The sequence below is a fragment of the Eschrichtius robustus genome, chromosome 13 (assembly GCF_028021215.1).
Source record: "Eschrichtius robustus isolate mEscRob2 chromosome 13, mEscRob2.pri, whole genome shotgun sequence".
NCBI classification, from domain to species: domain Eukaryota; kingdom Metazoa; phylum Chordata; class Mammalia; order Artiodactyla; family Eschrichtiidae; genus Eschrichtius; species Eschrichtius robustus.
Genome location: NC_090836.1, coordinates 91,865,241 through 91,887,922, shown reverse-complemented (window position 1 = coordinate 91,887,922; position 22,682 = coordinate 91,865,241). Strand labels below are relative to the sequence as shown.

Here is a 22,682-nt window from a genome sequence, read left to right as displayed (position 1 = left end):
CTGCCTGCCAATGCAGGGGACACGGGTTCGAGCCCTGGTCTGGGAAGATCCCACATGCCGCAGAGCGGTTGGGCCCGTGAGCCACAATTACTGAGCCTGCGCGTCTGGAGCCTGTGCTCTGCAACAAGAGAGGCCGCGATAGTGAAGGGCCCGCGCACCGCGATGAAGAGTGGCCCCCGCTTGCCACAACTAGAGAAAGCCCTCGCACAGAAACGAAGACCCAAGACAGCCATAAATAAATAAATAAATAAATAAAATTAAAAAAAAAAAAAAAGAAAGGCTCAAGGAAGGCCTAGAACAGATGGCAACTGGACCTAACTTCTGCATCCATTCTGAGTATAAGATGTTGTTGATATCACCCTGCCTCCCAGAATGTGGAGGACTTCACGCTTGTTTATCCCACTTCCTCCAGCCCTCAGATTACTCGTTGCTTGATCAGAGACCCTCCTCTCCTACTGGAATTCCTTCCCCTCAGCTCTCACTCTCATTCCTCCGTGCTTTCCTCAGTGTTGTCTTTGCCCTGATGCTGCCCAGCTTCTTCCTGTAGATTGTCCTTTATTACCCAAACCAACTCCATAGAGCTGAGACATCACACTGAATGCATAAGGCCGTAGCAGTTTTAAAATACTGAAATACCTCAGTATCTAATAGTAAATAGTCACTACTCAGAGTCCCCCACCCCAACCCCCCGCATACGCCAACCACACTGGCCACTCCTCCAAAACTTCCTCTGTGCTGCCCGTGATCCGGTACCTACCCTCTCCAATCCTGCTCCAGAACTGTGGCCAACATCTGTTCTGATGGGTGAATGTGCTCTGCTAGTGTACAAATGCTTTGTTAACCACCTCTGCAAAGAACCATAATATAATGTAGAGTGAAATGAGGGCTATTCCTTTACTTATGATTCATTGATTCCTTCTACCAGTACTTATCAATCACTCACTGTGTCCAAGACACCAAGCAAGCCAGGCTCTAAAACCTCCAAACCTGACGAGGCCTTTGCCCTCATGGCACTTACATTCTGGTAGGGGAGACAGACAATAAGTAAAAAATAAACATAGATGCGTGAATAAGTATATATTTTGACTGAGGGCTCAGAAGGAAATGAGATTAGCTTAGGGAAGTCAGAAATGGCTTCAGAAAGAAGGCTATGGTTACAATGGACCTTAAGGGTTTCTGCGGGCCTGAGTAAAAGGGAACAGCATAAGCATGGATATTAGTCAGGAAACATGGGGTGAGTTTGGGGACTTGTCTGGACAGGGGTGGGCGGGGGACAGAATTATACGGAGGAGGCTCCTGGGAGATCAGGTAAGAAATGTAAACAGGATAACTGAGCCAGCCTCTTCTCACACCTGAAGATGGATTTATGTACTACAGAACAGACAAGTCAAGACCCTAATTCTCAACCTCATGGCCCTCTTGCAAAATGCCCTCATGAGCATTCACCAGTCTGAGCATAGGCCCACTGTATGAGTGGGCCAGCTTGTGCACTCGACAAAATGCCAACACAAGGGATGAATGGAGCCTCCTTTTCTCTCCCCACCAAGCTGGATACACTAGTGTGGGATTTTCCTAGAACACTTTCTTCTGGCCCCACTTTGTGCCAGAGGCTGGTATATCTCCAGAGGGCACCTTTTCTCATTTCACACAAAAGCGCAAGATAGACTAGCAGTAGCCCTACTCGGACACTCCCTCCCCTGATCAGACTGCTCTGCTCCTTTCAAATAAGTTCTCTGCAACACCCCTTTGTCTGCATTATCCCTTTCCTACCTCTCTGGCCTTACCCGAGAGCACACACAAACCCCTTTATCAAACTTCTTGCTTATCTTGGCCAAGCATAGACCCTCACTCTCTCTCTCTCTCTCTCTCTCTCTCTGTGTCTCTCTCACACACACACCCCTCTTACAATGACCTTTGCCTTCATTTAGACTGCTCCTGGGTCCCAGCCCCTCTACGCATCCTTCCCTGCCCAGCTGGCCTGACTCCTCGCTCTGTCTAAATGCACAGCTCCTACAGCTTCCTCTTCCCTGACCACACCCACAAATGCTTCCCTGATTTCTTTCATGTTTGTGTGTTAACTCCGTGGGTATCTGTGTGAATGCAGTAAGGATAGCTCACCCAGCTTGTAAACTCCCAGAACTAGAAACAAAGCCTGTAAATGTATTACTCACTCAGCTGTGAGTCTCGTTAAAAGAAACCTATGTCACTGTTGCTGTTGGTACCTCTGCTTCATTCATCAAGAAAGTAGAGTGACATTAATTCATCAAGTCCATTAATTCAATAAGTATACATTGAACACTTACTCTGTGTCAAGTTCTAGGAATATAACAGTGAATAAGATGTGGTCTTTCTCCTTGGAGAAGATGTTTATTAAGTTTTTCCATGTGTCTACTATGTGCCAGGCATTGTACTAGACTCTGGAGTTATAGAAGTAAGATAGACAAGTAAAGGCAATCACATTGCAGGATGGTACATATTAAGATCAAGGACTGCACTGAGTACTGTGGAACCTCAGAAGGCATACCTGGCCCACTTCATGGTTTCAAGGAAGAGACATTAATTCATTCATTCAATCAATCAATCAATATTTACCCATTAATTGTACTACATAAAAGATGTAGTATATACTACATCTTATAGTAATTAAGTAATTTATGTTAGTAAATTATACTAACATAAAGATGTTAAAAAAAGTATTTACCCATTGCCTACTGTGTGCCAGTCGCTGTTCAAGGTGCTGAAGTGATGAAGTCCTTCACCATGAAGCCTAAAAATTCCAGTAGGAGAGACAAAATAAATAAGAACTGTAGACTATACTAGGTGATGACAAGTGCTTTGGAGAAAAGTAAAGCAAGGGAAGCATGGGGAATATCGAGGTCATGGGGGAGGGTGTTTCGTATAGAGTGGATAGGAGAGGCTTCACTGAGACAACACTCAAGATACCTGAAGAAAGCAAAAGGCCCAGCCATGTGGTTATCTGGAGGGTGACTCTGCCAGGCAGAGGGAACAATAAGTGCAAAGACCTGGGGTACAGGCTGCTTAGAGTGACAGGAAAGATCAAGTCAGCCGGTGAGGCTGGGGCCAGGTGAGCCAGGCGTGTGTGCTAAGGAAGGTCAACGAGGAGGTAGAGGTGTGGCCAGGGCAGGGCCTTGCAGTTGGTGGAAGGGCTTTGGCTTTTATGCTGCGTAAGATGGGGAACCACTGGAGGGTTTTAACGGAAAAGGGGGTAGGGGTGATGAGGTTTGACTTTCATTTTCAAAGGCCCACTCTGGTGTGGAGAATAGCCAGAAGGGGGCAAGGGAACCTGAGAGACCAGTAAGGAGGCAGTTGTAAACATCCACATGAAATGATACTGGCTGGTGTAGTGGTTGGAGGGATAGTGGTGGAAGAGGTGAGCCTGCCTCCAAGTCCATCGTGTGTCAAAATGGCCTGGTAAGGGGAGCTTTCACAGAGGGAACATTGGAGCTGGCCCTGGAGGATGCATTCACCAGACAGATGTGGGTATGTGACCCAGAGGCAGAGAGACAGAGAAAGAGATGTATGTGCATGTGTGTTTACATTGGGAGGGTTATAGAAAAAGCCCTCAATCATGTGAGAACTGACAAATTGAAGAATAGCAAATAGCTCAGTGTGGCCAGCTCAGAACACTACCACTTAGACAGGAGGAGAGATAGGAGCTTGGAAGAAGTTTGGAGCCAGTTGTGAATGGCCTTGATTGCCATTCTAAGAGCTTAGACCTGTCTGTCCTGTGGGCCAAGGAGAGTCATCAAGGATCTTTAAGCAGATAAGTGGTTGCCTCACATCCACTGAGGCCACCTTTCCAAACTACTGACTCATTTGTTCTAAAACTCAAGAATTCCCCCATCCCACCCCCATTATCCTTCCCAAGGCATATCCAAATTGCTATATTTTTTGTAAGGCTCTTGTATTGCATTGCATTATATCTTACTGTGTTACAATCATCTGTGTGTGTATGTCTGATTCACCCACTATTCTGTGGGAAGCAAAGGTCAGGGGCCACACATAGGTCATCTCTACATCCTCAGCACCTAGAATACGTTCTGGTGTGTTCAATAAATGATTACTGGATGGATGGATGGATGGATGGATGGATGGATGGATGGATGGATGGATGGATGGACTGAGCAAGTTCTGGAAGTAAGCAATGAAAATGAGAAAGCCTAGACATGCTAGATGGAATTGGCCAATGAAAAAGTTAAGAATAATAAAGGGACTATAAATGTTGACTAATTGCAGATGTGTACAAAGATGGTCCAAGTCCTCTGGGGATGTTTCCTCCTGTGGAATCTCTACATCTTATCCGCTCAGACCATTTACCCTGGAATCAAGGCGAGGGCTACTCAGAGAGCTCTGGACTATGGTGAGTTGGATGCTTTCAGAAGCCAGGCTGTACTCACCCCCCAGGTGTAGTCTGTGACCCAAATCCAGAAGCTCAGATTGGTCTGTCTCATGACTGAGACAAGCTCTACAGTGGGGTGATCCAGAGCTACTAAGATGGCTGGGGGAAAAGTGGTATCTAAAAAATAATCACCTTAACAATAGGCATATCCAAACATAGTCACAGATTCATATTTTCCCTCTCTCTCTCCCCCGCACATGCATATACAATGAACATCTTAGAGCATATAAAGTACTTGGAACAGAATCTCACAATAACAAATGCCCAACAAATATTACCTACTGTTATTTTCACATATGTGAACAGACACCTCCACAGTTGCTAATGTCCCCATGTTACAGATGAGGAAAGTGAAGGACAGAGAGATTTTGTAACTTGCAGAGTCACACAAGCTAGTAAATGAGTGTTGGGATTCAAACCTAAGCTGTCTGATAGTGCCTTCGGTTCCATCGTTCCATCCTTTACATTCTATCTTTACATCTCCATATTACAGTATTATTCACAGTATTATAGAGGGTAAAATCTGCTCTTCTTAATCTCCAAAAAGGATAGGATAAGTGGAAGTGAGCTTAAGCTGTAAAGGAAGGGGTAAAAGCAAAACTTCCTCCTTGAGAAGGTAAAAATGAAAAGATCATTCTTCGTTACTGTGTGAGTTTCTTTTCTCAAGCTCTTTAATGTGGAAGAGGGCTCTATTTCTCCACGAGCTCAGAGAAATGTGTTCTATGGTGCTATTATATAAAGATGGGTTTATTCCAGGATTAAACAAAAGCAGTGGTTGCTAACCTTTTTGGAGTGCTGGGATCCTTTGAGAATCTGATTAAAAGGTGAACCCTGAAAAATTTTCCCCTAAAAAATGAGATAGATACTCACACACGTGACCCACTCACAATCTTTTATTAGAATTTCAGGGGGTTCAAGTGTTCCCAACAGTCCATGGACCTCCAGTCCAAAATTCCTGAATTTAAAGAATCTAGGAGGGAAAAAGGACAATGTAGAATAACCTTCTGGAACTGGCCATCAGGCATAGATTCTGGAGCCAAACTGCCCAGATTTGACTACTGGCTCCCCCAGTTCTTAGCTGTGTGACTTAGGCAAGAATTAACCTCTTTGAGGCTCAGTTTCTTCATCTGTAAAATTGGATAACGATGATACTTTGTACTTTTCCTATAACACTGTCCTGTGTTAACATTCTCTCATGCTGTTAGCTCTGGGTTCTTGGACAATTTCACTAGCCTCTCTGAGGACCAGTGTTTTCTTCTGCAAAGTAGGGACAATAATAACCACCTTGTTAGAATCCTGTTTTCTCAGTATCTAAGAGCATGGCTTACTTAATAAATTTAACTTGTGTGTTTAATGATATTATGCCATCATCATCTTTGTTATCAGTAAACATTTTCTTTGGTTGCTTCCCAGGCATTCAAGCTGGGATGGAGATGATTGAGCAAATGGTCAAGAAAAGAAACATCCCAGATTTAAAAGGTTCTGAATCTCTTGAATTTCTGAAAATTGATTATGTGAACTACAATTTTAAAAAGTAAGTAAAAGAGAAGAGCATTTTTAGCAGTGAAATTAATCTTTAAAATCTCAGGGTTGTGGATATGCCACCGTGAGTCCTGGTGTAACACCAGGATGGAGTAGAAGTTAACCAACCTCTGGTGAAAGGCTTATCAGATAAATCACCCAGGAAAGAGGGGTCATGGAGCCGGCACATGGTGTTTGGGTCAGAACGCGTGGGTCCAAGTCACATCCCTGTTGCACACTCGTTGTGCACCTGGCGAATCTGCTCAGGAACTCAGTGTCGTCTCCTCACTCCTAAAATCAGAGCTCTCATTTGGTGCAGATGTCGGCCGTGGGCACCTTGCCCCCAGAATTCTAAATGAAATTCTTGTTCATTCCATTGCTACCCCTACCCCCATAAACTTAGATGCAGAGTTCAATACCAGTCTCACAAACAAATCTGCTCTCACTACATCTTGTCTTATTTTGTAAAGTTTAGTCAAGACTTCAGAGGTCATAGGAGTGGATTACAAGGCACAGGGCTTTCTGCCCTCTTGCTATCTAGACCTCCTCTTCTTCTCTGGAGCAATGTCAGTTTCTTCCCCTGGTCTCATGCATAGCAGTTCCACCCACTCCTGGGTACCAAAGGATCATCCTAAATACTTTTCCAAGTAATTTTCCCACCAATAAACTTCTCTTCCTAAGAAGAATTCTGGTGGCAGCTATAATCTTTTCTACCATGTTACAGCAATAAAATCAAATGTCAGAATCTGTAAACAATAAAAAGCAGATCATGTAACAAATGTGAAGATACTTGATAAAACTGAAGCTGCTGAACACGGATTAGTTGATATACTTAGTGATAGCAAAAGACCATCAGTGTAAGAACAATGGAATTGCCACATTGATCCAGAGCCTTGTTTCACCCAGCCAAGAGTTTTGAGATTATATTTATATTGTTACCCACCCTCTCAGATTGGGTGGACCCCAACTGGGTCCTTCTCACGCCAGATGAATGAGACAAGGTTCGGCAAAGCAGAGCAGAAACTTTATTCGTTGATCAAGGAGTGAAGAAGGGAGAGCTCGTGCTCTAAAGACACCTTCTCCCCATGGGAGGAAAGTGGGAGACGTTTAAGGGGTAAGAGGCCAGTACATCATCAGAAACTGGGGAAAAGGGCAGAGATTTCCAGGAACAGTGCTGCAGGCACAGTCCCTTGTGCCCGGCACTCACTGTGCCTAGCAAAGTACAAGTCCCCTCTTTGGGCGGAGATCTTAGCACGGTGATGAGGCAAAGGCAACTTTTGGGCGCTTCTAGGTTTCCTTGGCACAGACACTGCTCTTGCACTTAGGCTGGAACTGATTCAGGGCGGACGACTGTAGAGTTTCCTTTGAGGTGTAACTGATAAACATCTTTGACAAACATCAGGTGTTTTGGAACAAGAATAGAAATAGGTTAAAGCAGAGATCTTTCAGCTCCCTGGGGTATGTAGGGGTGATGGTACGAACTAGGAAAAATGTTCAGCTGAATATAACAGAAAATTAGAGTGACTTAGATGAAATAGGGGTTCTTTTTTGTCTCACAAATAATAAGCTCTGAAGAAAAATCGTACAGATGAACCTATTTGCAGGACAGGAATAGAGACACAGACATAGGGAACGGATGTGTGGACACAGTGGGGAGGATGAATTGGGAGATTGGGGTTGATATATGTGCACTGCCATGTGTAAAACAGATCGCTAGTGGGAACCTGCAGTATAGCGCAGGGAGCTCAGCTCGGTGCTCTGCGGAGACAGATGGGGTGGGTAGTGGGAGGGAGGTTCAAGCCGGGGGGTATATGTATACATATAGCTGAGTCACTTCATTGTACAACAGAAACTAACACTACATTGTAAAGCAACTATACCCCCCCCCAAAAAAACAGTTGAAGAATCCTATTGAAGCCCCACAATTTCATCAGAATACAACTGTCTTGTATTTTTCTGTTCCCCCATCCTTAACTCTGGCCTCTGGCTTCGGTTGCCTCATGGTCTAATATGACAGATGCTCTAATTATGATACAGTCAGCCATTCAGCAAGGATTTGTTGAACACCTACTGTGTACTAAGGCTTTGTTCTAGGCATAGGATATAGTGTAGTGAATGACACAGATATGCCTTTAGTGTCCAGTGAGAGAGACAAACATTAAATATATATTTACAAATCTAATGATTTAATTACACTGTTGATAATGCCACAGCAGAAAAATCCAGGGTGATTCCTGTAATATAAGATGAGGAGAAACAGGTATTCCCATGCATTGCTAGTGAGCAGATAAACTGGTACAATAATTTCAGACCTGTGCTGTTCAAACAGGAGCTGCTAGCCTCATGTCACAATTGAGCACTTGAGGTATGATTAGTGCAACTGAGTACTGGATTTTTAATTTTTTTAATTTCAATTTTAATTTAAAAACTCACATGATTCAGTTACTGAAGAACTTTTAAGTCTGGAGCAATTTGAGTATGTAAGTTTACTCTTTCAATTGAAAATTTTATCAACTCTAAATACAGGTCAAGAATTTCTGATGAAAATGCAATATCTAGATTGAGGTACGTCATGAATATAAAACACATACTGTATTTTGAAGGTTTATTTTTGAAAAAGGAAAATAAAATATCTCATTAACAATTTTTATATTGATTACATGCTCAAATTATAATATTTCCCATTTTTAATGTGGTTAGATAGTTAAATTACATATATGGCTCACATTATATTTCTAGTAGACAGTGCTATTTTAGGAGGTGATTTTTTTTTTTTGGTTGTTTGTTTGTTTGTTTTTATACTGCAGGTTCATATTAGTCATCAATTTTATACACATCAGTGTATACATGTCAATCCCACTCACCCAATTCAGCACACCACCATCCCCACCACACCGCAGTTTTCCCCCCTTGGTGTCCATATGTCTGTTCTCTACATCTGTGTCTCAACTTCTGCCCTGGAAACCGGCTCATCTGTACCATTTTTCTAGGTTCCACATACATGTGTTAGTATACGATATTTGTTTTTCTCTTTCTGACTTACTTCATTCTGTATGACAGTCTCTAGATCTATCCACGTCTCAGCAAATGACTCAATTTCGTTCCTTTTTATGGCTGAGTAATATTCCATTGTATATATGTACCACAACTTCTTTAACCATTCATCTGTCGATGGGCATTGAGGTTGCTTCCATGACTTGGCTATTGTAAATAGTGCTGCGATGAACATTGGGGTGCATGTGTCTTTTTGAATTATGGTTTTCCCTGGGTATACGCCCAGTAGTGGGATTGCTGGATCATATGGTAAATCTATTTTTAGTTTTTGAAGGAACCTCCATTCTGTTCTCCATAGTGGCTGTATCAATTTACATTCCCACCAACAGTGCAAGAGGGTTCCCTTTTCTCCACACCCTCTCCAGCATTTGTTGTTTGTAGATTTTCTGATGATGCCCATTCTAACTGGTGTGAGGTGATACCTCATTGTAGTTTTGATTTGCATTTCTCTAATAATTAGTGATGTTGAGCATCTTTTCATGTGCTTCTTGGCCATCTGTATGTCTTCTTTGGAGAAATGTCTATTTAGGTCTTCTGCCCATTTTTGGATTGGGTTGTTTTTTTCTTTAATATTGAGCTGCATGAGCTGTTTATATATTTTGGAGATTAATCCTCTGTCTGTTGATTCGTTTGCAAATATTTTCTCCCATTCTGAGGGTATCTTTTCGTCTTGTTTATGGTATCCTTTGCTGTGCAAAAGCTTTGAAGTTTCATTAGGTCCCATTTGTTTATTTTTGTTTTCATTTCCATTACTCTAGGAGGTGGATCAAAAAAGATCTTGCACTGATTGATGTCAAAGAGTGTTCTTCCTATGTTTTCCTCTAAGAGTTTTATAGTGTCCGGTCTTACATTTAGGTCTCTAATCCATTTTGAGTTTATTTTTGTGTATGGTGTTAGGGAGTGTTCTAATTTCATTCTTTTACATGTAGCTGTCCAGTTTTCCCAGCACCACTTATTGAAGAGACTGTCTTTTCTCCATTGTATATCTTTGCCTCCTTTGTCATACATTAGTTGACCATAGGTGCGTGGGTTTATCTCTGGGCTTTCTATCTTGTTCCATTGATCTATGTTTCTGTTTTTGTGCCAGTACCATATTGTCTTGATTACTGTAGCTTTGTAGTAGAGTCTGAAGTCAGGGAGTCTGATTCCTCCAGCTCCGTTTTTTTCCCTCAAGACTGCTTTGGCTATTCGGGGTCTTTTGTGTCTCCATACAGATTTTAAGATGATTTGTTCTACTTCCGTAAAAAATGCCATTGGTAATTTGATAGGGATTGCATTGAATCTGTAGATTGCTTTGGGTACTATAGTCATTTTCACAATATTGATTCTTCCAATCCAAGAACATGGTGTATCTCTCCACTTGTTGGTATCATCTTTAATTTCTTTCATCAGTGTCTTATAGTTTTCTGCATACAGGTCTTTTGTCTCCCTAGGTAGGTTTTTTCCTAGATATTTTATTCTTTTTGTTGCAATGGTAAATGGGAGTGTTTCCATAATTTCTCTTTCAGATTTTTCATCATTGGTGTATAGGAATGCAAGAGATTTCTGTGCATTAATTTCGTATCCTGCAACTTTACCAAATTCATTGATTAGCTCTAGTAGTTTTCTGGTGGCATTTTTAGGATTCTCTATGTATAGTATCATGTTATCTGCAAACAATGACAGTTTTACTTCTTCTTTTCCAATTTGTATTCCTTTTATTTCTTTTTCTTCTCTGATTGCCGTGGCTAGGACTTCCAAAACTATGTTGAATAATAGTGGTGAGACTGGACATCCTTGTCTCGTTCCTGATCTTAGAGGAAATGCTTCCAGTTTTTCACCATTGAGAATGATGTTTGCTGTGGGTTTGTCGTATATGGCCTTTATTATGTTGAGGTAGGTTCCCTCTATGCCCACTTTCTGGAGAGTTTTTATCATAAATGGGTGTTGAATTTTATCAAAAGCTTTGTCTGCATCTATTGAGATGATCATATGGTTTTTATTCTTCCATTTGTTAATATGGTGTATCACATTGATTGATTTGCGTATATTGAAGAATCCTTGCATCCCTGGGATAAATCCCACTTGATCGTGGTGTATGATCCTTTTAATGTGTTGTTGGATTCTGTTTGCCAGTATTTTGTTGAGGATTTTTGCATCTATATTCATCAGTGATATTGGTCTGTGATTTTCTTTTTTTGTAGTGTCTTTGTCTGGTTTTGGTATCAGGGTGATGGCGGCCTCATAGAATGAGTTTGGGAGTGTTCCTTCCTCTGCAATTTTTTGGAAGAGTTTGAGAAGGATGGGTGTTAGCTCTTCTCTAAACGTTTGATAGAATTCACCTGTGAAGCCATCTGGTCCTGGACTTTTGTTTGTTGGAAGATTTTTAATCACAGTTTCAATTTCATTACTTGTGATTGGTCTGTTCTTATTTTCTGTTTCTTCCTGGTTCAGTCTTGGAAGGTTATACCTTTCTAAGAATTTGTCCATTTCTTCCAGGTTGTCCATTTTATTGGCATAGAGTTGCTTGTAGTAGTCTCTTAGGATGCTTTGTATTTCTGCAGTGTCTGTTGTAACTTCTCCTTTTCATTTCTAATTTTATTGATTTGAGTCCTCTCCCTCTTTTTCTTGATGAGTCTGGCTAATGGCTTATCAATTTTGTTTATCTTCTCAAAGAACCAGCTTTTAGTTTTATTGATCTTTGCTATTGTTTTCTTTGTTTCTATTTCATTTATTTCCTCTCTGACCTTTATGATTTCTTTCCTTCTGCTAACTTTGGGTTTTGTTTGTTCTTCTTTCTCTAGTTCCTTTAGGTGTAAGGTTAGATTGTTTACTTGAGATTTTTCTTGTTTCTTTAGGTAGGCTTGTATAGCTATAAACTTCCCTCTTAGAACTGCTTTTGCTGCATCCCATAGGTTTTGGATCATCGTGTTTTCATTGTCATTTGTCTCTAGGTATTTTTTAATTTCCTCTCTGATTTCTTCAGTGATCTCTTGGTTATTTAGTACCGTATTGTTTAGCCTCCATGTGTTTGTGTTTTTTACGTTTTTTTCCCTGTAATTGATTTCTAATCTCATAGCGTTGTGGTCAGCGTTGTGGTGCTTGATATGATTTCAATTTTCTTAAATTTACTGAGGCTTGATTTGTGACCCAAGATGTGATCTATCCTGGAGAATGTTCCGTGCGCACTTGAGAAGAAAGTGTAATCTGCTGTTTTTGGATGGAATGTCCTATAAATATCAATTAAATCTATCTGGTCTATTGTGTCATTTAAAGCTTCTGTTTCTTTATTTATTTTCATTTTGGATGATCTGTCCATTGGTGTAAGTGAGGTGTTAAAGTCCCCCACTATTACTGTGTTACTGTCAATTTCCTCTTTTATAGCTGTTAGGAGTTGCCTTATGTACTGAGGTGCTCCTATGTTGGCTGCATATATATTTATAATTGTTATATCTTCTTCTTGGATTGATCCCTTGATCATTATGTAGTGTCCTTCCTTGTCTCTTGTAACATTCTTTATTTTAAAGTCTATTTTATCTGATATGAGTATAGCTACTCCAGCTTTCTTTTGATTTCCATTTGCATGGAATATCTTTTTCCATCCCCTCACTTTCAGTCTGTATGTGTCCCTAGGTCTGAAGTGGGTCTCTTGTAGACAGCATATATATGGGTCTTGTCTTTGTATCCATTCAGCAAGCCTGTGTCTTTTGGTTGGAGCATTTAATCCATTCACGTTTAAGGTAATTATCAATATGTGTGTTCCTATGACCATTTTCTTAATTGTTTTGGGTTTGTTTTTGTAGGTCCTTTTCTTCTCTTGTGTTTCCCACTTAGAGAAGTTCCTTTAGCATTTGTTGTAGAGCTGGTTTGGTGGTGCTGAATTCTCTTAGCTTTTGCTTGTCTGTAAAGCTTTTGATTTCTCCATCAAATCTAAATGAGATCCTTGCCGGGTAGAGTAATCTTGGTTGTAGGTTCTTCCCTTTCATCACTTTAAGTATATCATGCCACTCCCTTCTGGCTTGCAGAGTTTCTGCTGAGAAATCAGCTGTTAACCTTATGGGGATTCCCTTGTATGTTATTTGTTGCTTTTCCCTTGCTGCTTTCAATAATTTGTCTTTGTCTTTAATTTTTGCCAATTTGATTACTATGTGTCTCAGTGTGTTTCTCCTTGGGTTTATCCTGTATGGGACTCGCTGTGCTTCCTGGACTTGGGTGGCTATTTCCTTTCCCATGTTAGGGAAGTTTTCGACTATAATCTCTTCAAATATTTTCTGTGGTCCTTTGTCTCTCTCTTCTCCTTCTGGGACCCCTATAATGCGAATGTTGTTGTGTTTAATGTTGTCCCAGAGGTCTCTTAGGCTGTCTTCATTTCTTTTCATTCTTTTTTCTTTAGTCTGTTCCGCAGCAGTGAATTCCACCATTCTGTCTTCCAGGTCACTTATCCATTCTTCTGCCTCAGTTATTCTGCTATTGATTCCTTCTAGTGTACTTTTCATTTCGGTTATTGTATTGTTCATCTCTGTTTGTTTGTTCTTTAATTCTTCTAGGTCTTTGTTAAACATTTCTTGCATCTTCTCGACCTTTGCCTCCATTCTTATTCCGAGGTCCTGGATCATCTTCACTATCATTATTCTGAATTCTTTTTCTGGAAGGTTGCCTATCTCCACTTCATTTAGTTGTTTTTCTGGGGTTTTATCTTGTTCCTTCATCTGGTATGTAACCCTCTGCCTTTTCATCTTGTCTGTCTTTCTGTGAATGTGGTTTTTGGTTCACAGGCTGCAGGGTTATAGTTTTTCTTGCTTCTGCTGTCTGCCCTCTGGTGGTTGAGGCTATCTAAGAGGCTTGATGGGAGGCTCTGATGGTGGGTAGAGCTGACTGTTGTTGTGGTGGTCAGAGCTCAGTAAAACTTTAATCCACTTGACTGTTGATGGGTGGGGCTGGGTTCCCTCCCTGTTGGTTGTTTGGCCTGAGGCAACCCAACACTGGAGCCTACCTGGGCTCTTTGGTGGGGCTAATGACAGACTCTGGGAGGGCTCACACCAAGGAGTACTTCCCAGAACTTCTGCTGCCAATGTCCTTGTCCCCACGGTGAAACAGAGCCACACCCCGCCTCTGCAGGAGATCTTCCAACACTAACAGGTAAGTCTGGTTCAGTCTCCCCCAGGGTCACTGCTCCTTCCCCTGGGTCCCGATGCACACACTATTTTGTGTGCACCCTCCAAGAGTGGGGTCTCTGTTTCCCCCAGTCCTGTCGAAGTCCTGCAATCAATTCCCACTGGGCTTCAAAGTCTGATTCTCTATGAATTCCTCCTCCTATTGCCGGACCCCCAGGTTGGGAAGCCTGACGTGGGGCTCACAACCTTCACTCTAGTGGGCGGACTTCTGTGGTATAAGTGTTTGCCAGTCTGTGAGTCACCCACCCACCAATTATGGGATTTGATTTTACTCTGATTGCGCCCCTCCTACCGTCTCATTGTGGCTTCTCCTTTGTCTTTCGATGTGGGGTATCTTTTTTGGTGAGTTCCAGTGTCTTCCTGTCGATGATTGTCCAGCAGCTAGTTGTGATTCTGGTGTTCTCGCAAGAGGGAGTGAGAGCACTTCCTTCTACTCCGCCATCTTGGTTCCTCCTCCAGGACTGTTGGAGGTGATTTTTAAGGATTTTTTTAGGCATGCTTTTTGACCCAGCAATTCCACTTCTCAGCACCCTCTCTAGAGAAACAGCTACACAAACAGCATATATGAGGATGTTCACTGTGGCACTGTTTATAATGCAGAAATACTGGAAACAACCTAGATGTCTACCCACAAAGCAATGATTTTTTTAAATCCATAGCTTAGATTACTCTGCAGCAATTACAAAGAATGAGTTAGACCTATATGTATCAAAATGAAAATATTTCCAAGATACATTAATCTCTACCATCCTCTTTTCACAGTGATACTCAGGATATTTGACAGAGATTAGGTAGGAAAGGATGCAGAAAAGAGGAAATAACAAATAATCGTTTCTTATTGGCTGTCACATTTTAAAATTTTCCCTAATCTTAGTTCATAACAATGCTTTCTCCCATGCAACAGTTATACACAGATGGCTTCATTTTGTCTTCTCAACCTTCCCATGAGTCACACTTCTTTTGAGTGACTGACTGAAAGAGGTTAAGTGCCTTGCCCAAGGTTGTACAGCTAGTGCAAAACTTGGCTCCGAGCTGAGTGCCCTTTGCAAGATGCATGAAGCACCATAGCCTCCTAGTTAAGAAGCCTAAAGACAGATTGAGGAGGCTTCCAGGTCTGGTTCTACCACTTATCTATGACTTCAGCCAAGTTTCTAATCTTCTCATCTCTGAACTGCAGATTGCAAAATCAGCAGCAGCCTCATAGGATTATGGTGAGGGTTAAAATGAGGTAACACATGTGAAGTGCTTACCCCAGTGTCTAGCGGGTGGTAATTGCTCAATAGATGGTCATAATAATAACTTAACATAATGCACGTGGCCATCTACCTATTTATGTTGCATGCCACCTACTGCCTCTAGTTACCTGTGTGACAGCTCAGAGAATCCTAGGGGGAGTTAATGCTCTAAAATAAGTTTCTCAACTAGGGAAGATACTGTCCACATAGAGGACATTTGGGAGGAAGTCATGCTGTTTTTATTGTCCTGATGATTTCGGGGTGGGGGGAGGGACACGATTGGCATTTAGTTGGTACATATGCCAAATATCCTGCAATTTGTACAACAGTCCTCACAAAAAAATAGTTGTCCCATCCAAAATGTTAATGTTTCCCGCATTGAGAAACACTGGATCAGCTGAAGGGAAAAATAATGATGACAATGTTTTGTCTTTAAAGAAACTAAAGAGGTCGATTGATTGTTTGCAAATCTGTTCCTAAACTTGCTCGTTTCTCCCCTCAGCTAGATACAAGGGTCTTCCTGCCAAGGGTGTGAGGGGAATTAGAAGGCAGTGCCCCGAGGCTGCACTGCATACCTAAGGGTCCTTCCTCTATAGCAGCAGTCCGCAACCTTTTTGTCACAAGGGACCCGTTTCCTGGGGAGCAATGCGGAGCCGCAGATGAAGCTTCGCTCGCTCGCCTGCTGCTGTGCGGCCCGGTTCCTAACATGCTGTGTACCGGTACCGGTCCGTGGCCCGGGGGTTGGGGACCCCTGCTCTATAGGAATTCACAATTGCCCATCTTGGGAGTTCTACAGCTGCATTTCCGATTTTGCCTTACTTAGAGATGTGCTGGCTGAGTTGCACTAACTCCTCTGTTTCCTGTTTTACAGCATAAAAATCAATGCCTTTTCACTTCCAAATACTTCACTAGCCTTTGTGCCTGGGGTGGGAATCAGGGCCCTGATCAACCACGGCACTGCCAACATCAGCACAGACTGGGAAATCAAGTCTCCACTTTTGTGAGTATTCCACTGAAAAGTCTACTGCTGTTCTGGGGGAAACGGAGCAAAAAATCAAAAGTAGATAAAGTTGCCAATGTGTTTGACATTAGGCTTCTTTCCCTCAGCCATTAACCATCTTTCTCAAGAGCATTTTTCCAGGAGAGATTTAAATCAGAGTATCTCTACTGAGGGCAGGGAGGAGGGGGCGGAAAAGCATCCTTCCCTTAAAGGCAGAGCCACTGATCAACATGTCATTTAAGATTTCCTGGGACTTCCCTGGCAGTCCAGCGGTTAAGACTCCCCGCTTCCACTGCAGGGGGCACGGGTTTGATCCCTGGTCAGAGAACTAAGATCCCACATGCCGTGGGCTGCAGCCAGAAAAAAAGATAAAAAGAAAGGATCAAATTCATGGTACGGTTACAAACCACCTACTATGTATAAGTCACTGTGTGGGTGCAGTGTTTAGTTGGTTGATGCCTTGGTTGATGCCCCAGGATGACACATTCATTCATCCATTTGGTCATTCAATATCCATTTATTGAGTACCTACTGACTGTATCCATTTATAAATGGTACTGAGTACCATTCATCCCTGTCTCAAGAACTCCAGTCTCGTAGACGGTAGGGATATAATATGTTCCCCTGTAAGAAACATAGATTCATGTATTATTCATTTCTTTGCTGACTCATCAACCATAGATTGAGTTCTTATTCTGTGTCAGGCCACGAGCTAAATCCTGGGGCATGGAGATGAATAGCACCACTCCCTCAAGGAGCTCACAGATGACATCTAAGTGTCACCTCCCCATCTATGCCCACCCTGAATAAGGTGTGGCCACCTTGACCCCTATGTTCTTCCTCCAAACAAGCATCGTATATGAATGGTGCCTAATATATGCTCAACCACTATGGGGGCCAGCGCACTCAAGATGAAATAAATGCAAGGTTCCTAGAGCTGTCACCATTCACATATTTGTTACTTCATTTGTTCAGTAAATATTCACCCCTACCTGTTGTAGGTGCCAGGAATCCAGAGGTGATGAAGTTCCTGCCCCCCTGGGGCTTAGATTCTATGGTTAATCAGAGAAACAAGATCCATCTCCACCCCTGCCCAGGCTTGGGTAACCTTGCACTTTTTCTCTCAACAGCCAAGACACAGGAGGAGCTGACTTGTTTCTCTCTGGGGTCTACTTCACCGGTATAGTTGTCCTGGCCTGGAATGACTTTGGTCACCCAATCCTGAAGCTCCAAAACTGCTATGCCCAAGTAAGCCACAGTGACGTCTCATTTTCTGGAGAGCTCAGGTGAGCAAGAGCGCTCTGGTGGGCAGTGGACAGTCTGGAACTGGATTCTCACGTGGCACCTAGGGGCAGTTATGAACTGGCAGATATGATCCTGTGTAAGCCCTTTTTTAATGTTTTTTTTCCTAGTGTCCTATATAACTCCTTTTCTGAGCCCATGGAGAAACCCATTTTAAAGAACTTAAATAAAATGGTAAGTCTGCAGACGTTATACAGCCATAGTAACATGCCATCAGCAGCAGTTCTGCCATGCTTTGATTAACTTTTAGTCAATAAAACTTTCCTGAGCACCTACAGTGTGCTAAGCACCATCCAAGGCACTTTCACACACATTATCCTTTGCAACTTAATAATAGTTTCTCAAGTGCCTACTATGTGCCAAACATAATGGTAGATGCTAGGGATGCAGAGATAAATAATACAACATTCCCTCTCTCAAGTCCTCGCCCCAGGGTGGGCAAACAATCAAAAAGAGTTCGTTTATTGTGTACCTACTACATGCCCAGCACTCTAGGCTAGAGTCTGTTGAGGATATGGAAAAGGAATAAACTTATCTGTTTAGGAAAAACCAACTCAGACTTGTGAAACGGCAACTGAATAAGTATTTGAATTTCGTACATACTTATGTGGTCATTAGGTTGGACTGAGGGGGTTCAGAGAACTGGAAAAATTAAGTAAATAGAGCCTAGGAGTATCCTGGGAGATATTTTTGGAGAGTGCAGGACTTGAACTGAGCCTTCAAATATAGGTAGGAATTGAATAAGTAAGGAACGAGAAAGAAGAAAGAAGAATATTCCCAGCCAAGTGAAACAGTATAAGTTAAGATGGCATCCAAGTATCTTGATGCCAGAAGTCAGTGTCCGAGGAAGGGAAAGATGGAATTGGCAATGTGCCCTGTTTCCATTCCTGACAATATCTTCCCTGAATGCTTTACCCACATTTCTGGGGAGACAAGGAGAGAGGTGAGGAGGACGGGAAAAGAAGGGAGATTCCTTTCTGGAAAAGCGGGGCAAGGATGGTGTCTGGCTGTCTCCAACCCCCTTGTGTTCATTTCAGCACTTGGAAGGCAGTAGGTGCATAATGAATATCAGTGAGGAAATCAACACACAGAGACATTAAGCAGCTTGTCTAACAAGGTTGTCCGGCTGGTCAGGGGACACTGAAGCTTCGCAGCCTTTCCCCGTCCTTACCTGAAAGGTGCTGAGTGCCAGTGAATGTGCATATTAAAGAGTGCCTGGGAAATAGTGCTGTTGCCTTCAGGGACCCCACACTTGATCATTCCTTTGTTCAAAACAAGGCATGGTCCTTTGGCCTCCGACAAGAAGCCAATAGTTAAGTTTGCCTGGAGCTTGTATATGACTTAGAGATCATAGATACTTTGCTTCTAGGGTTCCCTCTGTGCCACTAGAAAAGGCCAACGTTGCTCAGACCACAGCTGTCTAGCCATGTCAGGCCAGATTTCAAATCCTACTGATCTAACTCCTGGCAACTCGCTTACCCTCTCCAAGCTTCTGTTTTCCATCTGTAGATAGGGGCCAGTAGTGCCTGCCTCTCAGGACTGTAGTGAGGATGAAATGAGGTTGGCAACAGCTAACATTTACTGAACACTTACTATGAGCTGGGCAATCTTACGTGGATTGCCTCAATTTCTACTCACAGTAGCCTGACGCAGTAGATACAGCTATCATCCCCATGTTGCAGATGAGGAAACTGAGGCCAGAGAGTACAAGTAACTTGCCAAGGCGTTCAACCCCAGGCAGCCAGGCTCCTGAGCCTCTGCTAGTAACCACCACACTGAGTGCTCAGCACACACCGGGCACACGGCATCGATCTTGATACTCTTCCTGCTTCCTACAGATGTGCTTGGGTCTGATTCAAAATTGATTTTCTAATTCCGAAAGGGATTCTGATCTAAATAGATGTCTGATCTAATGGGCTCTCCAAGCAGCCCAGCAAGGAAATAAAGGCCCTGCTCTAACTCTCCCTGGCAGGGCCTGGCACGCTGACGGCAGAGGTGGCAGGCAGGGGCATCCCTGCAGTCAGGAGAGGCTCAGCCGTGCAGGTAGCAGGTTCCCCAGGTGTCGTAGCACTAACATGGACTGGGGCGCATGCCCTGTCACACTGCAGAGATGAAAGCCAAGGGCTTGTTCTTTTATGGGGCTGAGTGGGTGTGGTCCCGGTTGCTGTGAAGTTGAGCCAGCATTCAATGGCATGCCACCCATACATATGGAACTTGAGGCCCATAGGCATCAACTAATTTAAGGGAAAGTCCAAAGGGAGAATGTCTCCTCACTGGAAGGCCTTTGTTGGGGTCTAGGCCCTTAAACAGTGGTTTCCAGTACAATGTGATAACCTGCATTTTTTTTTTTTATTCCTTTTATGGCCAGCTCTGTCCCATTATCACAAGTGAGGTGGAGGCACTGAATGCCAACCTCAGCATGCTGAAGGGTGAGTCCCTGAACCGTCTCTTCTGGGTGTTTCTCCTCCCACCTTCACACGCAGGTGCTCTCCAGGTGTGCTTTGCTCCAGCTCTCCCATCTGCTTTCCCCTCTGCAAACTAGCACCGCAGGAAGGTGCATGGGAGGACCTGCCCGTGTACAGGGCCCGTTCTTTTCTGCTGCTAACCAGCTTCACTGCAGGTGGGGGTGACTTCAGGAAACTAGAGGCAAGGCAAAGAATTAAACTCTCGTGAGCCTGAATCCCAGCTCTGGCGCTAAATCCGTCCTCTTCAGAATGATGAATGCTCATCCTGACCAGTTATCCCCTGGTTCTAACCCCTTCAGTGGCTCCTGTAGCTGCCTTCAGGATCAAGTCCAAATACCTTAACATGGACCACAAGACCCACCTGCTGTGCTCTGGCTCCCTCTCATCTCTCTGGGCTTCATCTTGCACCTTTATCTGCTCCAGCAATCAAACTGCTTCTACCGCCTTGCACCTTGCCTCCAGTCATGCTGTCCTCTCTGCCTAGAAGAGCTTTGTCTTCCTCCCCTCCATCCATCTATTCACTTAAGAGATATTTACAGAGCACCTATTTCTTTGCCAGCACTGTGCTAAGCCCCGAGGGATACAGCCCCTTCTGTTCCCTACCCCGCAGCCATCCCTTGTCCTGTTCACTCCTCTTTATCTCTGAAGCCTCAGCTCAGGCATAGTTTCTCCCAAGAAATCCTACCTGACAGCCCACACCCCAAAGTCCCGCCTCCTCAATGCTCACATGACACTTTGGACGGATCTCTCTTTGCACTCCATCCACTTACCGCCACCCGCCATGGTATGCTGAGCCCCTGTAATAGGCTGGGTGCTGTTCTTGGCGCTGGGGATGCAGCAGTAAGCCTGTGAGACAGAAATCCCTGCCCTCATGGGGCTAGTGAGAGGAGACAGCCAGCCAGCAAGATAATAAGTAAAATCTGTGGTATTGTTGCGATAAGTGGTAAGAAGAAAAATAAAGCAGGGAAGGAGCTGACGAGGGGTTTTTGTTTAAAATAGCATGGCCAGGAAAGGCACCACTGAGCAGCTGGCATTAGAGTAAAGACCTGAATGAAGCAGGGAGTGAGCCGCTCCTAGACCTGGATGAAGAACATTCCAGGCAGAGGGAACTGCAAGCTCCAAGGCCCATGCGGGAGCGTGCCCAGTGCGCTGGAGGAACTATGGGGAGTCCATACCGAGAGCAGAGGGAATGAGGGGAAAGCAGCAGGAGATGAGGTCAGAGAGGGGGAAAGCAGACGGCTAGATCTTCAGGGCTCTGTAGGTCATTACAAAGCCTGGCTCTTAGCCTGAGATGGGAAGTCTTGGGAGAGTTCTGAGCACAGCTTTCATGAACTGACTTATATTTTAAGGAGATCACTCTGGTTCCTGTCTATTAATAATAGGACAGGATTCAGGGGTGGAAGCAGGGAGACCACTTAAGAGGCTAGTGCAGTGACCCATACGAGCAAGGAAGGCAGTGACCTGGATGGAGTGACGAAGATGGTGAGATATGTTCAGGTTTCGGATGTACCTGGAGGGTAGGGACAGTGGTATTTGCTGACACATTGAATGTGGGTCATGAGGGGAGTCAGGCATGAGCCCAGAGTTTACTCTGAGCGACTAGAAAATTGGAAGAGTGGAATTACCGATACCAAGATGGGGAAGACTATAAGACTACGTTTGTAGTAGGCCCTCTGGAGCTCAGTTACAGATCTGCTCTTATTACGCTGTATTATCATTTCCTGTTTATATGTCTGTCTCCTCCTCCAGACTGTGAGTTCACTGAGGGCAGGGACGTTGACTCTCCTCTGTGTCCCCAACGCTGAGCACGGTGCCTAACTCACACTAGGTTCATAAATATTAGCTTGATAAAGGGGTGCAAGGAGACGGTGGCTGGACAGATGGATTGAGGAGTGGATGCAGATAGATGAATAAAAAAGAACAGATTGGAGAGGCAGGGGAAGAGAAAGAAGATGTAGAAAAGATGAGGAAAGAACCAGTGGAGGATTGCCATGTCCTAGATTGCTGTGGGCAAATCTCTCTACTCTGGGAGCATGCATAAAAGGCTATGGACCAAAAAAAAAAAAAAAAAAAAAAAAAGGCTATGGACCAAAATTTTACTGATGTTTCTCTCAGGGCAATGTGATAAAGAAGAGTTTTTACTTTCTTCTTCTGATTTATCGACTTTTCCTGGGTTTTGAAAAGTGAGCAAGTATTATTTATGAAATAGGGTAATGGTTAATTTTTGTTTTAAATAACAGAGGATTAAAAATTTGTTCTGGATAAATATTAACCATGTGTTATACTATACGTTTAATAAATGTAAATTTTCTTTTTTCTTTGTTATTTAGCTTTAAGAAAGATTGACAACTATACTCTGCTGGATTATTCCCTAATCAGTTCTCCAGAAATTACTGAGAATTACGTTGATCTGAACTTGAAGGTAATTTTATCATCATCAGAGTCCTAAGCTTGGCTATCAATAACAACTATTCAAGGAACAAATATTATGTGCAGAGGGAAATATAACTACATTCTCTTCCAATAGTTTAA

The 22,682-nt window shown here is 43.2% G+C and overlaps 1 protein-coding gene across 1 annotated transcript in view; it reads left to right on the top strand.

The window, feature by feature from the left end:
* The first annotated feature begins 301 nt into the window (after positions 1-301).
* The window catches only part of BPIFC (BPI fold containing family C), a 45,426-nt gene continuing 23,045 nt past the window's right edge, over positions 302-22,682 (top strand). The window contains exons 1-8 of the mRNA XM_068561385.1: positions 302-341; positions 4,256-4,381; positions 5,834-5,954; positions 16,255-16,383; positions 17,514-17,669; positions 17,796-17,859; positions 20,054-20,114; positions 22,481-22,572. Of these exons, the coding sequence (XP_068417486.1) occupies positions 302-341; positions 4,256-4,381; positions 5,834-5,954; positions 16,255-16,383; positions 17,514-17,669; positions 17,796-17,859; positions 20,054-20,114; positions 22,481-22,572 (789 nt within the window). The remainder of the gene's footprint in view (positions 342-4,255; positions 4,382-5,833; positions 5,955-16,254; positions 16,384-17,513; positions 17,670-17,795; positions 17,860-20,053; positions 20,115-22,480; positions 22,573-22,682) is intronic.